This window comes from Stylophora pistillata, chromosome 14, assembly GCF_964205215.1.
Source record: "Stylophora pistillata chromosome 14, jaStyPist1.2, whole genome shotgun sequence".
Classification (NCBI taxonomy): Eukaryota; Metazoa; Cnidaria; class Anthozoa; order Scleractinia; family Pocilloporidae; genus Stylophora; species Stylophora pistillata.
Window position 1 is genome coordinate 13,363,284 of NC_142532.1, and position 15,505 is coordinate 13,378,788.

Genomic DNA, 15,505 nt, shown 5'->3' on the forward strand with positions numbered 1-15,505 from the left:
GCATGTATGCACGTCCTATCAAACAAGTACTGTCGTTGTTCGATCCTGTCGACCCTATTGCTCACGCTCTGTCCAGCCCACTTTTCTCTATCCTCCCCCTTTGGCCGGGTACGCAGGCTTAAACAAATTATGCCAGTGAGGTGCTAATATATATGCTGGACTGGTTACGCTACATCTTTAAACCTGTTTAAACCTGTTTAAACTCTGTGGTGAAAGCCACAGGCCGATGGCGAGTCCGACTAAATATGAAGAAATACCATTAATTCGCTCTTTTTTACCCTGTGCATTTAATTGCAGACACGTTGCTGTCCAAATAGCATAACGCAGAACCCAAAAACGAAGAGACCCAATGGCCTTATAAGGGCATTACTCGTACATTTACATAATCGATGGCTGGTATGTACATACATGTTTGATACCCATAAAGCTTTGGATCACCGTTCAGTGTGAGACCCAATGGCCTTATAAGGGCATTACTCGTACATTTACATAATCGATGGCTGGTATGTACATACATTTTTGATACCCATAAAGCTTTGGATCACCGTTCAGTGTTAGACAATAGACTGTACTTGCTGTAAGCTTGCTGAAACCAGTCGCTAGACATTTTAGTTTACCTAATCATTCTAAGCAACATATGGCAATCTGCGGTCTTTCCTTACACTTAGGTAGCACGGAAAGCCGTAAAAATCTTGAACAAAAGCTCATCTTTCAAACCGGCAGTCTAAATCCCACAGGGATCAACGAACGCTTTTCATTCCACTAATTTAATCGTGTTTTTCTCCTTGCCATGTTCCCACCAATCACGTAGCTCCATTTTCTGCCTTTAAAAGCACACACAACCCACAATTCCTCTATTCGCTCCGACGAAAGGCTAACGCTCGAAACGTCAGCCTTTGTAATCGTTACGGTGGCTAATTTACCATTTCAACTTTGTTGATATATCCAAATTATTTCGTTACTCCCACCGACGCAGCCCCAAAGAGTTTCTTTCGAAACTATCAGCCTTTATTCATTTGTACTTGCTGTAGTTAGAAGAAAAAATCCTAAGAATTCCTCGTCAAAAACTTTAAAAGATGACAGGACAAGAATACGTATCTGTGACATAAATTACGTTGGCTATACCTCTCCTTTTAGAGAGGATCTTCTGGATCGTCCCTTCGGTGCATGTTGTCATTGAAGGGTCGGGGGAAAGGATCAGATTGAGGAAGAGGCACCAATGTTGAAAGAATAAATCTAGAATCTGTAATAAAAATGAGGAAGATGCAAAATGTTATTCGTCTGCAACCTTCTTATTCTTCCAGATGTATCAACTAAAACGCAGACCAAAAATTAACCAAAGTCGATAGAGTTTCAGCAACAAATGATAGTTACTGAGTTTGAAATCAAGATCGTCATGTTTTAGTAAACAACTATCGACAGCACATTTGCTTGAGTTAAAAAGGAAAGAATGATTTTTAAAAAAAAAAAGAAGAGAAGGGAACTTCGGCCCACACCTCTATTTTGGGCAATCTACCTCAAAAACTCCAGATAATGCCACGAGATCAACGGGATTTGTAGAGTTGAGAGGTGTGGATGATGTAGATGACATCCATGCATGCGACATTCTGACAACTAATAGGCAATGAAGTCTGTAAACACTATTTTTATTATTAAAAGTGTTACATTGTACGAGAGTATGTCATTTCTCGAAGATTATTTGAAAAAATATCCGAACTATTCTCTCTCAAACATTAATGGTGCAGAATGCAGTTTTTTTTAGACACTAGCTACGGCACTCTTACATTGTACCTCAAAAAATTATCAGATGTCAATATTTGTTTGATCAGATTGTATTAAAATGTTAATCATTCTTGGTTACAAGCACGCAGCTTCATGTAAAAAAAATGTATCTTTTGCTCTCCCCCCCCTAAAAAAAACAGGAACCGATCGATCAGTGGTCTGTTTTTATTTGAGGAATCGGAGGATACCACTTATACTTTCCTAATGGTTTGTCGGGCTTTACGTCGTCATGGCAGCCAAAAGCCGCCGGGCCTCCAGCTTTCTTTCCTTTTTTGGTTTTCCACAGTGGGTTGCAGGGCATGGCGATAACAGAAACATGTAGATCTTTTTGCACCATTTCTGTTGTGATGGCGCTGCCGTCCTCCTTTACCAAAGAAATCAGATCGGGAACAGCGGCAAGATATGTTTTGTCACCCTTGACGTCACAAACGTAGGCCAAGTAGTTTTCATTTTTGACTGCAATGTAAAGCTTTTCGTTTAAGTCAGCTTCGGGCCTCGACCCCTCAATTATTATGGTTCCTTCACAAAAACCGCCTCCGCCGCCGTTTGTAACCTCGACAATCTGAAACAGATATTGTGAAAATCAGTTCCTATCCTAGAAACCATGACTTTTTCATGATAGAATGGACTAAATTACAGATAAGGGTTAGCTTCACCAACATTTCAAAGTTCTCGACGAGGAAAATTTGGAAAACTGACTTGAAAAAAAAAACAGAATCACTGAATTTCAAACCGAAGAAACACTAGTTGAAAAGGTTGTAAAGTAGGGGAGCAATAGTCACCACGAGAAAGATAATTAATAATGATAATAATAACAATAATAATGATAATTTTATAACCGTGTAAAGATAAATTTTCAAACCTCTCCTTGGAATATAATTTTGCCATTCTCGTGTTCAATGATGCTTTCCACAGGATCTTGTTTCTTTTTTCTTGCTTCAAGTACAGTGTTGCCCAATTTCCTTAGACGACTGAGAGAATATAAGGGACATGTAGCTTCACTCACGAACGTCCAGTTTATAGTAAACGCAATACCAGCCATTTCTCTGAAAAAAAAAAAAAGAAAAATCAGATAGTGATAGATAGTAGATCAATTGGTTTTTGCCGAAGAATTCAGTTTAGACGCAGTGTTGGCGGCCTGATTGCAGGTTTTTGTAGTAGATCAAACTGATACTAGTACAGCTGTAGCATGTTATCTTCGAGAATCCACAAGTTGATACCATTCTCGATGCATTTATTTTTGTGAAGAAAGGCTTTCGAGGTGGAGAAGGATCTAGCTAAGGCTTTTTTGGCCAAGGCTTGACTTAAAAAGACTATCGAGTGGATCTAGAAGGATTTCGAGAAGGGAGAGAAGGATTGGAGGGAGGAATGGCAACGAGAGTGCAAGCTCCTCTCCTCTCCCCCACCTACTTGTAAAAGAGAAATCATAACTAATGATGTCAAAAAAACAAGAACACTTGTGTTGTTAATGATTTAGTGCAGATTTTCTGGTAAACGTTTTTGCGAATAACAATAAGCCTTCTATTAAAAGCTGTGATACTAATTTACTATGATTACTAATCTACAAAAATAAAATCTGTGTGCAAGCAAAGAAAGACGATCGGTTAACAGAAAAAAAAAATGATGGAAAGGCAATGGACTTACCCCATCTCCCCAATTGCCTTTCTATAATGCTCCTCCATTTCTTTAGGGCAATTGGCACAAAACGATTGGGTGTTACCTTTTTCATCCCCAATAGCTGAGAAGGATGTTGGGCTGCCATAAACATAGGGTAGGAACATCTCCAGTACAGGATTGGCCCGCCCCATACCGTCTGCGTCTACAATGCGGATTTTTTTATCTCCAGCAACGGCCAAAGGTTCTGTAGTGCTTATGCCACCCATTTCAATACACAGGAGGGCTACAGGTTCAGTACGAGACGATGGCTGTCGATGAAAACAACACACATTCCATTACACTGGAACCGAAGAGTATACTGGCGCTCCATTTTTTTCAGTTCGCGAGAAGAGTGCTATTATTGTTGTAAGAGTAACTCCCACTAGTCAGTCTGGGAGACCCCATATCCAGAATACAAAAAGTAAAATGTCAAGTTAATCTTTGGAAACTTTCATTGCCTTTTTTAAATGTCAAATTTTTAATTGCGGGCAATGGTTTAAGCACCAGCGCGCACTACAAATCTACAGACTCACCTAGTTACTTGTTGTAACTGTTGTCATCTTTGTTTGTATCACGTGCCAAGAATTCCATACCTTTTCCTCCCTTTAATTCGTCGTTTTTGGAGTGACGCCGAGACAATGACCAAGTTTTTAGAAAAAAGTGGCTATCCTGTTTCTGTCGTTCAAGCGAGCGTAACATCTCAGAAGGAAAATTCTGATCTTGTTCCACTTACTCTCACAATTCGCCCTCACAATCACGCAGTTGAATCAATGATTCTTAAAAAATTCAAATTACTCTAACGAACGCGTTTCATTCTACTAATTTATTCTTGCTTTTCTCTTTACCCATTCCATTTTCTGCACATAAACAACGCAAAACCAACAGTTCCTCCTCTGACGAAGAGTTAACGCTGGGACTTTTAATGGTGGCAATATACGTTATCAACTCAGTAGGTAAAACCAAATTTTCTTGTCCAACAGAATCGATTGGCTTCATTTTTGCTAAACGATTACCTTGATCTTCTAAAATGACACACTTAAAGGCGTCGTCAATGAAACGTTTCACTATGTTTCTGATACATCACACCGACTGTATCCTCGAGACTACCTATCAGGAAATATGTTAGATAGCTGACTACTACCCTCCATTGCCTCTACCTCATCTTCGGGGCAATGGCCTTCCTCCATTTTCTTCAGCGCTGATGCGCTCTCCAGGCCACTGATTAGTCTCTCGCAGACCATCATTGGGTTTCCCATTAGAGCTACCACTGCAACGGGACCAGTCAGTTCGGGTTCTGTGCCTAATCTGAAAAGAATAAGGGGAGTTTTTTTTTTGTCGTCGTCGATTTCGTCGTTATTGTTGATTGTAAACGGGTGTAAAGTCTCACCTACATCCTCATCATTACCATCAATAACATCTACTACAATTATTTAATCAAGATCTGTGATCTAAAGAGTTATCTCATTGTAATAAATGCATCACAGCCATTGAAAATATGTCATTTACACATAATCAGTAAGTTTATCAGGGGAATTCACACTAATAAAACCCTTCTCAAACTTTCCGTGCTCCTGACATTGGTATATTGTTAATTTCCACTCACTTGCCAGGGTGAACAACGCGAATCTCCCCATTCCTTTCCAAAGATGCCATGGCTCTCAATTTCCCAATGTTTGTATTGCCTCCTCCACCGCACGCCATAATCCCGGCTCCAAGAGTGATACATTCAATATCGTATTTTTTCAAGATCCAGTCTCCAGTTACTGGGTCTATGAACGGCTCAGTTTGCAGGATTGTTTCTTCAACGTCTGATTTGGCGAGTTGTAACAATATAGATGCTTTTTGAAGAGGTGAGGGCTCTCTGGTATATTGTTCTGTTTTAAAGAAAGAAAGAAAGTACTTTTATTTTTGAGGGTATCAAAAAGAAAGTCGCGGAACTTGACCTTTTTTTTTTGGAAGTTTTCTTTAGTTCCGGTAGATCCTGACGGATAGTTTTAATCCGTACATCAAATAGCCTTGTATAGTTAAAATGATCTTAAAGTAACCTTACAAACCTCCTGCTATGAAAAGCTATGAGAGGATTGAAGTCAGTGACACCCCTGTTTTTGTTTTCACTTGGGAAACTGTCTGAAATCTGCTCAATATCGTTGTAAATCCCAACCAGAAGCAAAAAAACACAAGAGAAAGAAAACACCAATTAAATCGGATTTTCGATGCAACTCAACAATTCAAAGAGATGGGGAACAATGTTTATCATTCTGAAGGCATTCAAAGTCAACGTCTTTAGTTCTCTAGTACAATTGAAACGGCATGCCTGTCGTGAGACCCATAGAGCGAAATGAAAACGGGGAAGGATCGTGAGTCACTCCATCGACCTACCGGATAAAATGAAAGGAAAAATATCTTCTCTTGAAAACAGCGAAAAACGAATCAAATCTACTTCAAGGGTGCGCTTGAATGTTCAACCACATTGAAAAGTCTTCAACTTTGGATGGGGGTTCTAACCGGGTTAACACCCATCCTGTCAAAGGCGTATAATGTAACATTAAACCGTCAACAAAAAATAAACAGCCGTCAACTACCAAAGCTACCCACCCCCTTTTTTGCTGAGATTTTCCTAAAGGTAATTAAAAATATTACGGAGTTCAAGTGAAGATTCAAGAGATCGAGCACATGGGCGGATCTAGGAATTTTTGATTGGGAGGGTCCAAACTTTGGTTCAGAAAGGACTGTTGGACTCTTTTGAGGCAGATTACCTCTCTCCCACATCCCCCACACCCCTCTCACCAGTCGCGGTTGCACGTTATAATGCCTTGGCCGCTTAGTGTTTACTTGGATTCAATTAAAAAATCAGCCTGTTAAAAATTGATATACGATCCTGTCGATGTAAGAACTTCAGTCTCAAAGTTGTAAGCGTCAGGTCTGATAGGGGGGCTCCGGACCCCCGGACCCTCCCCCTGGATCCGCCACTGGATTAGGATTTAAGTGTAAAAGTTTCTTCGTCAGCTTTGGGCTGGACATCTCGTCTGAGTGTAGCTGACTCGGCTTTCACGCCTTTATTTGAGGAATTTTGTTTTTCATGACAACTATTCCGTTTCACTTACCCAATACAGCAACAGCAGCACCGACTGCATTTGCAACCTGCAATCAGCCAAAGCATCTTTAAAGAGAACAATCTTTGAGGTCGATATAAATTTGCATTCTGTGGCTGATGACCGTTCTTTAGATTAGGTAAATGTACTACAGTTACTAAATGACCCATTTGGCTTCGGTAACCAACCTCGAAGAGGGCGTGCACTAATTCACCAACCGTGAGATAGGAAGCCATCTTTAATGTGAGCTGTGAATTATGACTGATCCCAAGCATTGACGGCGTTAAATTACTCCACTCTTATTTGCCAATTAGCTATCAGACTCAAGAGTGTCAATCACTCTCACTGGAATTAAGCTAAAATTACCTGGAAATGTCGAGGAATGATGACTTTAGAGGCTCCTTTAAATTGAATTGGATTATCTGGGTTCAAAAGATTTGCGCCTCCACCTACAACGATGACCGGTTGGGCTTCATCACTTGGCTGTTCGGGAGATAAAATAAGGCAACAAGAGTGTATGACAATCAACGGTCCTTTCTTTGCCAATTACTTATATGAACAGCATATGCATCTTCAAATGTCTTGATTGATACACCTTGCTTGCAATATAAGATCGATTTCGTTGTTCGTTTAGTTCAGAATTTAAATAGAACATTCTTTCCAGCGTCACTGCCCCACAAATTGTTGAAAATAGCAAGGACAAAATTAAGCTGGGTATCGTTCCCTCATTAGCATTGTGCAAGCTATTCAATTTAATTCGGGCAAATAGATACACTGAAACTCCAAACGAGAACAGCAGCCATGACCGGTTCAAAGCAATAAGAACTATAGGCATGCTGAGAAGTCCAAACAACTTTATAAAACTTTTGAGTTTTTTATTTTATTCATTTTATCAATTCGAAACATACTTTAGCTTGATCAATTGCTGCTTGAATTTTTTTCTTGACATCCTCCAATTCTCCTTCTTGAAATTTTTGTGAAAGGTGTTTCATTTTTTCCTTATCACCAATATCACTGAAACCAGACGCAACAGCAATGTCGGTCGCTGTAGTGGCTTTTCCACCAAACACGAGTGCTTTGGTTGTCAACGTTTGGCTAACGGTTTTTCCTTCCTAGAAAAAAAATTTGATCAAGTTGCTGTGTAAATGTATAACGCACCGATTCAATTTCCTGACAAGCCTTTTCAAATGAATTTAAGATATGAATAACCAATCTCAGAAAACGATGGGAAAGCGTTTAAATACCCCACTTCTCTACTGAAATTAGCAAGGAATTTTGCGCTTTCTCACCTCAGAATGTATGTAGAAAGAAATGAAATTATTTGCATATTAAGCCTTTTCAATTATAGCCTCTCTTGGAAAAATAACGAGTTGCGCAAGAAAAATGCTTAGACCTTTCCAGAAAGTCGTCGTTAGCTTCTGCTGTTAGTATATTTGACCTTCTTCATGGGATGATTAGCTCTGTGCGTAGGGAGTGAGCAAGGGAGGGCTGCACAGGGACTGGCACTAATAATAAAGGCCCCTCATTATCAGTGCAAGACCACTTGCAGACGTTAGAGGTTATAGGCTCTAGCAAAGAATACGCAGGGATGTTGTGCGAGTTTCCCAATGCCTTTTCCGTTCTTGTCGGCTTTTAGTCTTCAAAATACATCCTAAGGCATTATCTGACATTCGTATCGATCGCATAACGCCGCCCCAAGAATGAAAAAAATACACATGAAACCATTAAAGCGTTCTTTACGACAGACAATACAATCTGTTTCACTCAAAAGTCTATTGCTCAAATAGCCTGGTCTAAAGAACGTAAAAAGATAACTTTTGGATCGTTTATTGTCGCCATTTCGTCGTTCCGTTTTCCTCTTTCCGCTTTCCTTACGAGTTTTTTTTTCGTCTTCCACCGTGACCGAGTATTACCAACGCATATTTTGCGCATTTTGTTGCCCTAACATACTAAAATGGAGTAGTATTGGAACGATAAGTAGTGCTCTCATAAAAACACTCATAAAATTTCGGTTGAGCTTTTACGCGAAATTTAACATGAGTTGTTCTTAAGTGAAAAGATTATTTTTCTTATGATTACCAGCTAAATCGCGAGTTCCACGGCGGCGCTTTTATCAAAGTGAAGAAACTGTCAATTTATGGAGCCAAAGACCTTACAGTTAAATGGTTTAGGTCAGATCTTACAGGAAGGAACCAGTATGTTTGTGTAAATGATTGCTGCTCCTCTAGTCAATAGTTACTCCAAGGTGTTCCTCAAGGAACAATTTCAGGACCCATTCTTTTCCTTGTGTTTATAAATGATATGCCTTTGAACATACGGAACCCTACACTGGACATTTATGCTGACGATACGACCTTATCAAAAAGCGCTAGTTGGGAAAACATCTCAGCCATCAACCACGCCCTAAATCAGGATCTTAAACGCCTAGCTGAATGGTCGACACAGAATCAGATGTTCATAAATAATCAAAAAACCAAGTCCATGCTAGTATCAGGGAGGCGCCTATGAAACAAAGTTGCCTCTCTTTCAATTGATGTTAATTTGAATGGAAATTCCGTTGAGAATGTCACCGATTTCAAGCTTCCTGGCATAACATTAGATAAAGACGTTGCTTTTGATCGTCAGATAGAGGAGTTGAGCAAAAAACTTGTGAAACGGATAGGTCTCCTTCGTCATATAAGTCCTTATCTAAAACGGAATCAACGTGAAATTTATTACTCCACGATTATGAAACCTGTGTTCCTTTATAGCAGTTCGATATGGACCTCTTGTAAGAAGGAAAATCTTCAGATGCTTTTTCGTCTTCATAAACGTGCGGCTAGAATTATTTTAAATGCCGAAAAAACGGCGCCTTCTGGATTCCTTTCTATGCCGAGTCATATGTAAATCGTACATGGTAATGTCCAGAATATATAAATGCCTTACTAATCAAAAACTCTGACATCCATAATAAAAAAACCAGATTCTGTAATCTAAATTTAAGTTGTCCTCGCTACAAGAGATGTAAGGAAGGTGGCCGGACGTTCAACGTAAGAGCAATCCAAGAATGGAACAAGCTAAATGTAGATCTTAAAGGTAGTCCTAGCGTAAAACATTTTAAAGGATCACTCTATAAATCAATTTTTAAAAATCAATTTATTACTCAGTCTTTTATTAATATCTAGTAGTTTTATATCCTTTTTGTATAAATTATGTTTGCTAGATTGTAGGTCAGTTTTTGATTAATTTTCTCTTGTATTTACTTCGAGGGCCATAAGGTTATCAGTTTAGTTACTGTCAAATGTCACCCTCTCCAATAAATTCTACTTACTTACTTACTAAAGTAGTCTCACTACAGTCTAAGAAAAAAGGTCAAAGCTTATTACTTAATATAAGAAAAAAAGGAAGTGATATGTCATGTGCGACCTCAACATTATTCCAAAAATTTCTATACGTTATGTATTTTTTTATGCTTAAATTTCACGGTAGAGTTACTTATAGCTCCATTTTTCTCGAAATCAAGAGTCCTTTTAGCTTTTATTTTAGGATAGCCCGTTTAAAATTTCTTTGTGCGAGAGAGGAATTTGTACGGTTTTGTTCTGTTCACGCTTTAAATGACGTGTATTTCTTCCCATTTACAGTGTGACACTTTACTCTAGTCAGGAATAAAAAAAATTAAATAAGATGGTTTGATATTTTATTGGTGTTCATGTGACAAATAGAAATTTAATTGGCCGCTTGGAGGATGAAATTTAACTCTATTCTCGCGTTGTAAAATATTCCACTCGGTAGCGATCCTTATTCAAGAATTGTTTTTTTCGACGCTCAAAAAAAGATTCGCATCTCTGCTCAGCCATTTAATATCCTCTACATATCTATATTTTACTTACTTTTGATTCTTGCACAATTGATCCTCCTCCAAGCTTTACAGTCTGAACACCAGTCATTGTGAGGTTAACAGGATTATTGAAAGAAAGATGGATAGATTATAGCTTTGGAGTTTTATCAATTTAACCTCGTATGTACGTGTTTCCTTGTTTAAAGACTTTTTTTTTAACCGTGACAACAACAACCTCTCCGTTGGACAACGGTTCTGAGTCTTCTAAACACTCATAGAGACCTGCAACTTTATATTACTGAAATGCCGAACTTCCTCCTTAAGCTTGAATATAAATGGGAGCCAAACAGGTGCCAATGTCTGTACGCGAGAAAGGTCCATCGGTTGATTGATAATATTAGCATGGTCCCTGATGGCAATAGAGTTATATTAAGGAGTGATCATGATGGCAATTACAAATGAAAGAGGCCATACAAAATACAAAAAAAATATTACCTTTCCTGATAAGTGTTTCGGGAATCCATCTTTTATTGACCCTACATGCATGTTTGTTCCTCCAATGTCAATCACGATCACGATACCATTCTGCACTCCTGTTAGAAAAGCTGCACCTCGCATGCTATTTGTTAGGCCTGATGTTAAGGTCAGCACTGGGAAGCGTCGTGTATCCTCGAAACTGAGAGACACAAAGAAAAACGATTGAGTTTGGATATTTTACAATAACCACCTGGCCCGTAAACTGCATTTTCTTTGTCAAAGAAGACTGCAGCGAACTGAACCTTTAATACCCGCAAAGGCAAGCTAACACATTAAGGACGTTGAGCCCCATCCAAGTTACTGGCTAAGGCCTGTAAGCGCAACACACGCAGGAAAGGTTTGGAAAATGCCTATAGATTCAGACGAGTTTTGATCGTCCCATTCGCGATTGGACTTTCTTGCATACCAAACAACATTAATATACCAAAATATAATATATAAAGAGAAGCAGGACAACTTTACTTATGTTAGAATAAAGGTGGAGGATATGAAAAATATCACACCTTATCAATTTGCCATCACCCCTTGTGAAATAAAAAGGGCACTTCAAGCCAAGCTCCATCAAGGCTGTAGACAATGTTTCCACTGTGTGTTCACAAAGTGGCCTCAGGCTCTCGTTCATGATAGATAGATGCTCGCGTTTTAGGAAGTCTTCCTCGTCACACACTTTGTGAGAAAGTGTTATTTTCATCTCTGGACTTGTAGACGAGATAACTCTATTCGCACGGTCTTCTTGATCGGTATACTTAGGAGAGTAGACTCCAACAATGGCTATATGCGTTATTCCTAAGGATCGAAAACTTGTATTTCATCTGACATGTACACTTGAAAAAGCATGAATGGGTGATGTCTCCATAAGTAAAAACTTGGAAAAACAAAACGAGTAAGTAACTAGTCTATGACCACTCAGACGTAATATTCAGATTGTTTTTATAAGAATGCTTTACAATACTCGTTCTTGTTGTTTTGTAACACTTGCATAAGATGACTTTAAACGTTTCTTACGTTTATATAACGACGACTTACATCCGTAAGCCCACATAATGTTCTTACTTTTACATGTGGCATATCACCTACCTTCAATGTACACTTCTTTCGTTTTCTGCGTTAATTGATCTTCATCAACATGTGTTATAGTAGTACCGTCAGTCTCACATCCTCCATTAAGGTAAAAGAACTTATGTAAGGCAGGTACGCATGGCGGTGGAATTGCGACAGTTGCAGGGTAACACAGCCTGAACAGAGCTACCTTTGAGAGGTTTTTTCCTTGTTTGACAGCATTCTCAAACAGGGTGGCGCCGATGCTGACTTTTTCAAAATTCTCACCACGATTGTGCGCATGTTCTTCTGGAAGCTGCCTCAGCACTAATTCAATGGCCTCAATGACGCCAGATGTGACATCTTGCCTGGTTGGAACTTCAGACGAGCAAAGCACCTCCTTTTCTTTTAGGATAACAGCAGTAGTATTTGTTTCACCCACATCTACTCCAATGGAAAGCGACATGGCGCAGAACTGTTTAGTATGACCACAAAAACAGAAAAAGGTAAAATGACTGTTTGCACGAATATTTAGTTTTGAAAGCAAATCGCAATCGATCAATCAATCATAAACCGAAACAATAAAACAACGACGTTCCATCAATCTAGTAAAATGTCGCGAAATACATAATCAAAAAATCATGTATAAAAACTGGGCTTTAACGCCAATAACAAGATTAAAATGGCAATGAACGATACAAATAAACCAGTATAAAAGTTTCGGTACAAAATTACAAGAATTTTAGTGGCTGTTTAACAACCCATTGTTCTTATCTAAATGGTGGGCGTTCACTTGCGTCTGATACAATTTTGGCTTTTAAATCTTAAATCAATTGAGAATACGGCAATGCAAGGGAATATCTGTTTGTCTGCTTTCCCCCAGAACTGAAAAACTAGACTAAGGAAAACAAAGTTACAAAGGTACTCACTTGTCGGCCTTGCTCGTGTCACAGGTTTTTATTTTCGAAAGGACGAAAGTTCACCAAGTCAACTCAAAAACTTACGAAGAACTGATTACAGGGAAGCTGAACTCGCCTTTTGTATGCGCGTGGTGACACTGAAAGGTCCATTTAAAAAACCAACAGAAATGTAGGCAAACAGCTAAGCATTGTAACTATGTTCGCATCTAGGATCGCCAAAATCTGTTCAAATAAACCTCACTCTATTTTTAGACGCTTTTAATTTCGCAATATACTTCGACCTCCCCAGAGGTATTGTACACCACAGAAAAACAAACCCATTAACTATACAACATGATGAAAGGTTTCTCAATAAAGCTTACATAATAGATGATTTTTTTTTCTGGGAACGAAATCTTTGTCAACTGAGAAAGGTGGCCTAGCTGATAACCCACTTTCTTATAAACATCTCATAACTATTGCAAGCAGTTTTTGATCAGCTGAGAACTAGTTTGTAATGCCTAGGGAGAGAGAAGTTACACATGCAAATTCTTGAAGATGTCAAGACAAAAGATTAAACGGAATGATACAGAAATAATGATCTACTGCATATCTCAAATAAACCATCAAATTGCAAAATCAAAGTAGTGAGAAAACAAGCAAAAACCCTTAATCGAACTCCTTTTAGTTCTCATTTTGCTAAATTATTTTGGAATTATTTCCACATTAAGCTTTCTTAGTTCATCGCAAATTGAATACAATCATGATATGAAGAAATGTCAGTTTCGTAACTCGGTTCTTGTCAAAGTGTATTTTTAAGAACCAATTATTGCTCTCGTTTTGTTCGGAGCACGTTTTTAGTGGTTTTAGATCATGTTTGAGAATGCTTCAGAATTGTTTTGAATTCCAAGCTGCTCACGCAGTCGCTCATGCTAGGCAATTTCAACCTTTTTTTTTTCGCTTTAGTTCCAAATAGCCGTGTTTGTGGGATCGGATGAAGCTATTTAGGTAATCTACATTCGATTTGCATCCTTTAGGACTCCTGTGAATATTTTCTATGCGATCCAATGTTAGAAGTACAACTGATATAGTAAAATTTTGTAGCTTTAAACAATAACAGACTGAGGTCATAAGGACGTTAGAAGGAAGTCCTAAAGATCACTGATACATATTCACACGCAAAATAGGAACATGCCGCATCACACGTATTTATGAGTACCCTGTTCCACTTGATGCTCAGGAGGATGATTTGAAAATAAAGGGACTTACTGATACTCAACCAATAATCATTGTAGTGTTAACTAATGGTAGTCGAACTGGGTGAAGTGTACTTTGGTCTGAATGAAATCGTTCGCGTGATTTCAAAATCAATCGAGTGCGTAACGCGAGTTTGATTTGAAATATTGATCACTTGCTGTAAAAGCACATCCGGAATTCTAAAAGAACACACTTTCCCTCGCTGCTTTGCAAACATTAAAACCTTGATGACTTGTTACCTCAAGATATGATATTTTTACCCTGCTCACTTTGCAAATGTAGTGGATATGGAAGGCATAATTTTTTTTTATTCAAATTATAAAATGCTCCGCTCTTTTTAAACTTTGGGACAAGATGTTTTTTTCAAATGTGGCAATCGCACCGGTTAGCTTTTGCTGTGAGAAAAAGTTCGATTTTTATCCACAAAGAAAGGAATTGTAAAGAGATGATGAGATGTTCATTTTTTTCTCTATACTGTTAAGCCTGATCAGCAATGGATTTTAAAAGTGAATATCGTCTTCAGGATTTTCCCGAGAGCTTAAGTGCCCTCAGTTTAAAAATGAAAACGAGATCATTTTAGTTGTATTTTTATTTACCGGTTTTCCCACAGGTCTGGCTATACTCCTAGCAATGCTTTCTTAATGCCTCACACCAAGGAACGGTCGAGCCCTCGTTAAGTGGTCAATTGGCGTCGCCAAGACACAGCCGCATTGCATTGAATAACTTTTATCAGACATTTGTAGTGTCTCCGAACTTGAAATATATTGGTCTGGATTAGGTGGGTCGAACATGGTTACTAAAGTATGAATGGAAAGAATGATTTGACCGATTGCGGTGTATTTTATCTTCCACAACATGCAAGTTATAAAACCTATTTCTATTAGGTCGACGATTCACTGCTTTTATTCACGAATGTACGGGTTCCGTAAATATTGGTTACAGAGAATAATCTGCCGAACAAGTCTGAGATAGACTCGATGCAATTGCTGAAACGTAAATTAAATTCATTACGAAGCGGCCCACGGTTAGATTAGTCCATGATCACCAGTATGAGTCCTGAGGAACAGGGTAGATATTTTGAAACTACCCAGCGACAAAAAATAACCGATAACATTTAGCTGGTCATTCTTCGTTTTTATGGAGCCTCACGAATGACGGCAAAGTAGCTAAAAACTAAACCTTTACCGTTGTTTTCCAGCTGCTACTTTCTGAGGAATGTCAGTGGACGCCTTCTGAGAGGGTTTTTGGACAAAACTGTGTTTGCGTGGATATCCGGTCAATTCACCACCACAACAAACTCGCCACCACAAAACTCGCCACCAATCAAAGTGAAATCAACATCGGTGGCGATTTGACTTAAACGTTATGTGTAGCCTCTCTATGATATTTAAATGAAATACATGCTAAGAGGTAGTAGTAGACTGCGA

The 15,505-nt window shown here is 38.7% G+C and overlaps 1 protein-coding gene across 2 annotated transcripts; it reads right to left on the bottom strand.

The window, feature by feature from the left end:
- Positions 1–1,639: 1,639 nt before the first annotated feature.
- On the bottom strand, positions 1,640–12,392 carry LOC111346055 (uncharacterized). Of its 2 annotated transcripts, XM_022953348.2 has the most exons (12): positions 11,962–12,392; positions 11,388–11,670; positions 10,843–11,023; positions 10,400–10,441; positions 7,439–7,642; positions 6,897–7,013; positions 6,543–6,579; positions 5,042–5,312; positions 4,596–4,743; positions 3,427–3,707; positions 2,645–2,828; positions 1,640–2,344 (listed from the first exon to the last, which is right to left on the bottom strand). In XM_022953348.2, the coding sequence occupies exons 1-12, from the start codon at positions 12,386–12,388 to the stop codon at positions 1,934–1,936; spliced, it is 2,586 nt and encodes an 861-aa protein (XP_022809083.1). In that variant the 5' UTR covers positions 12,389–12,392; the 3' UTR covers positions 1,640–1,933. The 2 variants fall into 2 exon arrangements, with proteins under 2 accessions (XP_022809083.1, XP_022809084.1); XM_022953349.2 differs by lacking the exon at positions 10,400–10,441.
- Positions 12,393–15,505: the final 3,113 nt, after the last annotated feature.

What these genes read in the sequence shown, in the direction of transcription:
- LOC111346055 (XM_022953348.2), bottom strand. Translation starts at nt 12,388, where the DNA reads ATGTCGCTTTCCATTGGAGTAGATGTGGGTGAAACAAATACTACTGCT. An exon ending in CAATTGTGCAAGAATCAAAA is followed by an intron (nt 7,643 to 10,399) that starts GTAAGTAAAATA and finishes TTTTTTTTCTAG; the next exon opens with GAAGGAAAAACCGTTAGCCA. An exon ending in CGCGTTGTTCACCCTGGCAA is followed by an intron (nt 4,744 to 5,041) that starts GTGAGTGGAAAT and finishes TATTCTTTTCAG; the next exon opens with ATTAGGCACAGAACCCGAAC.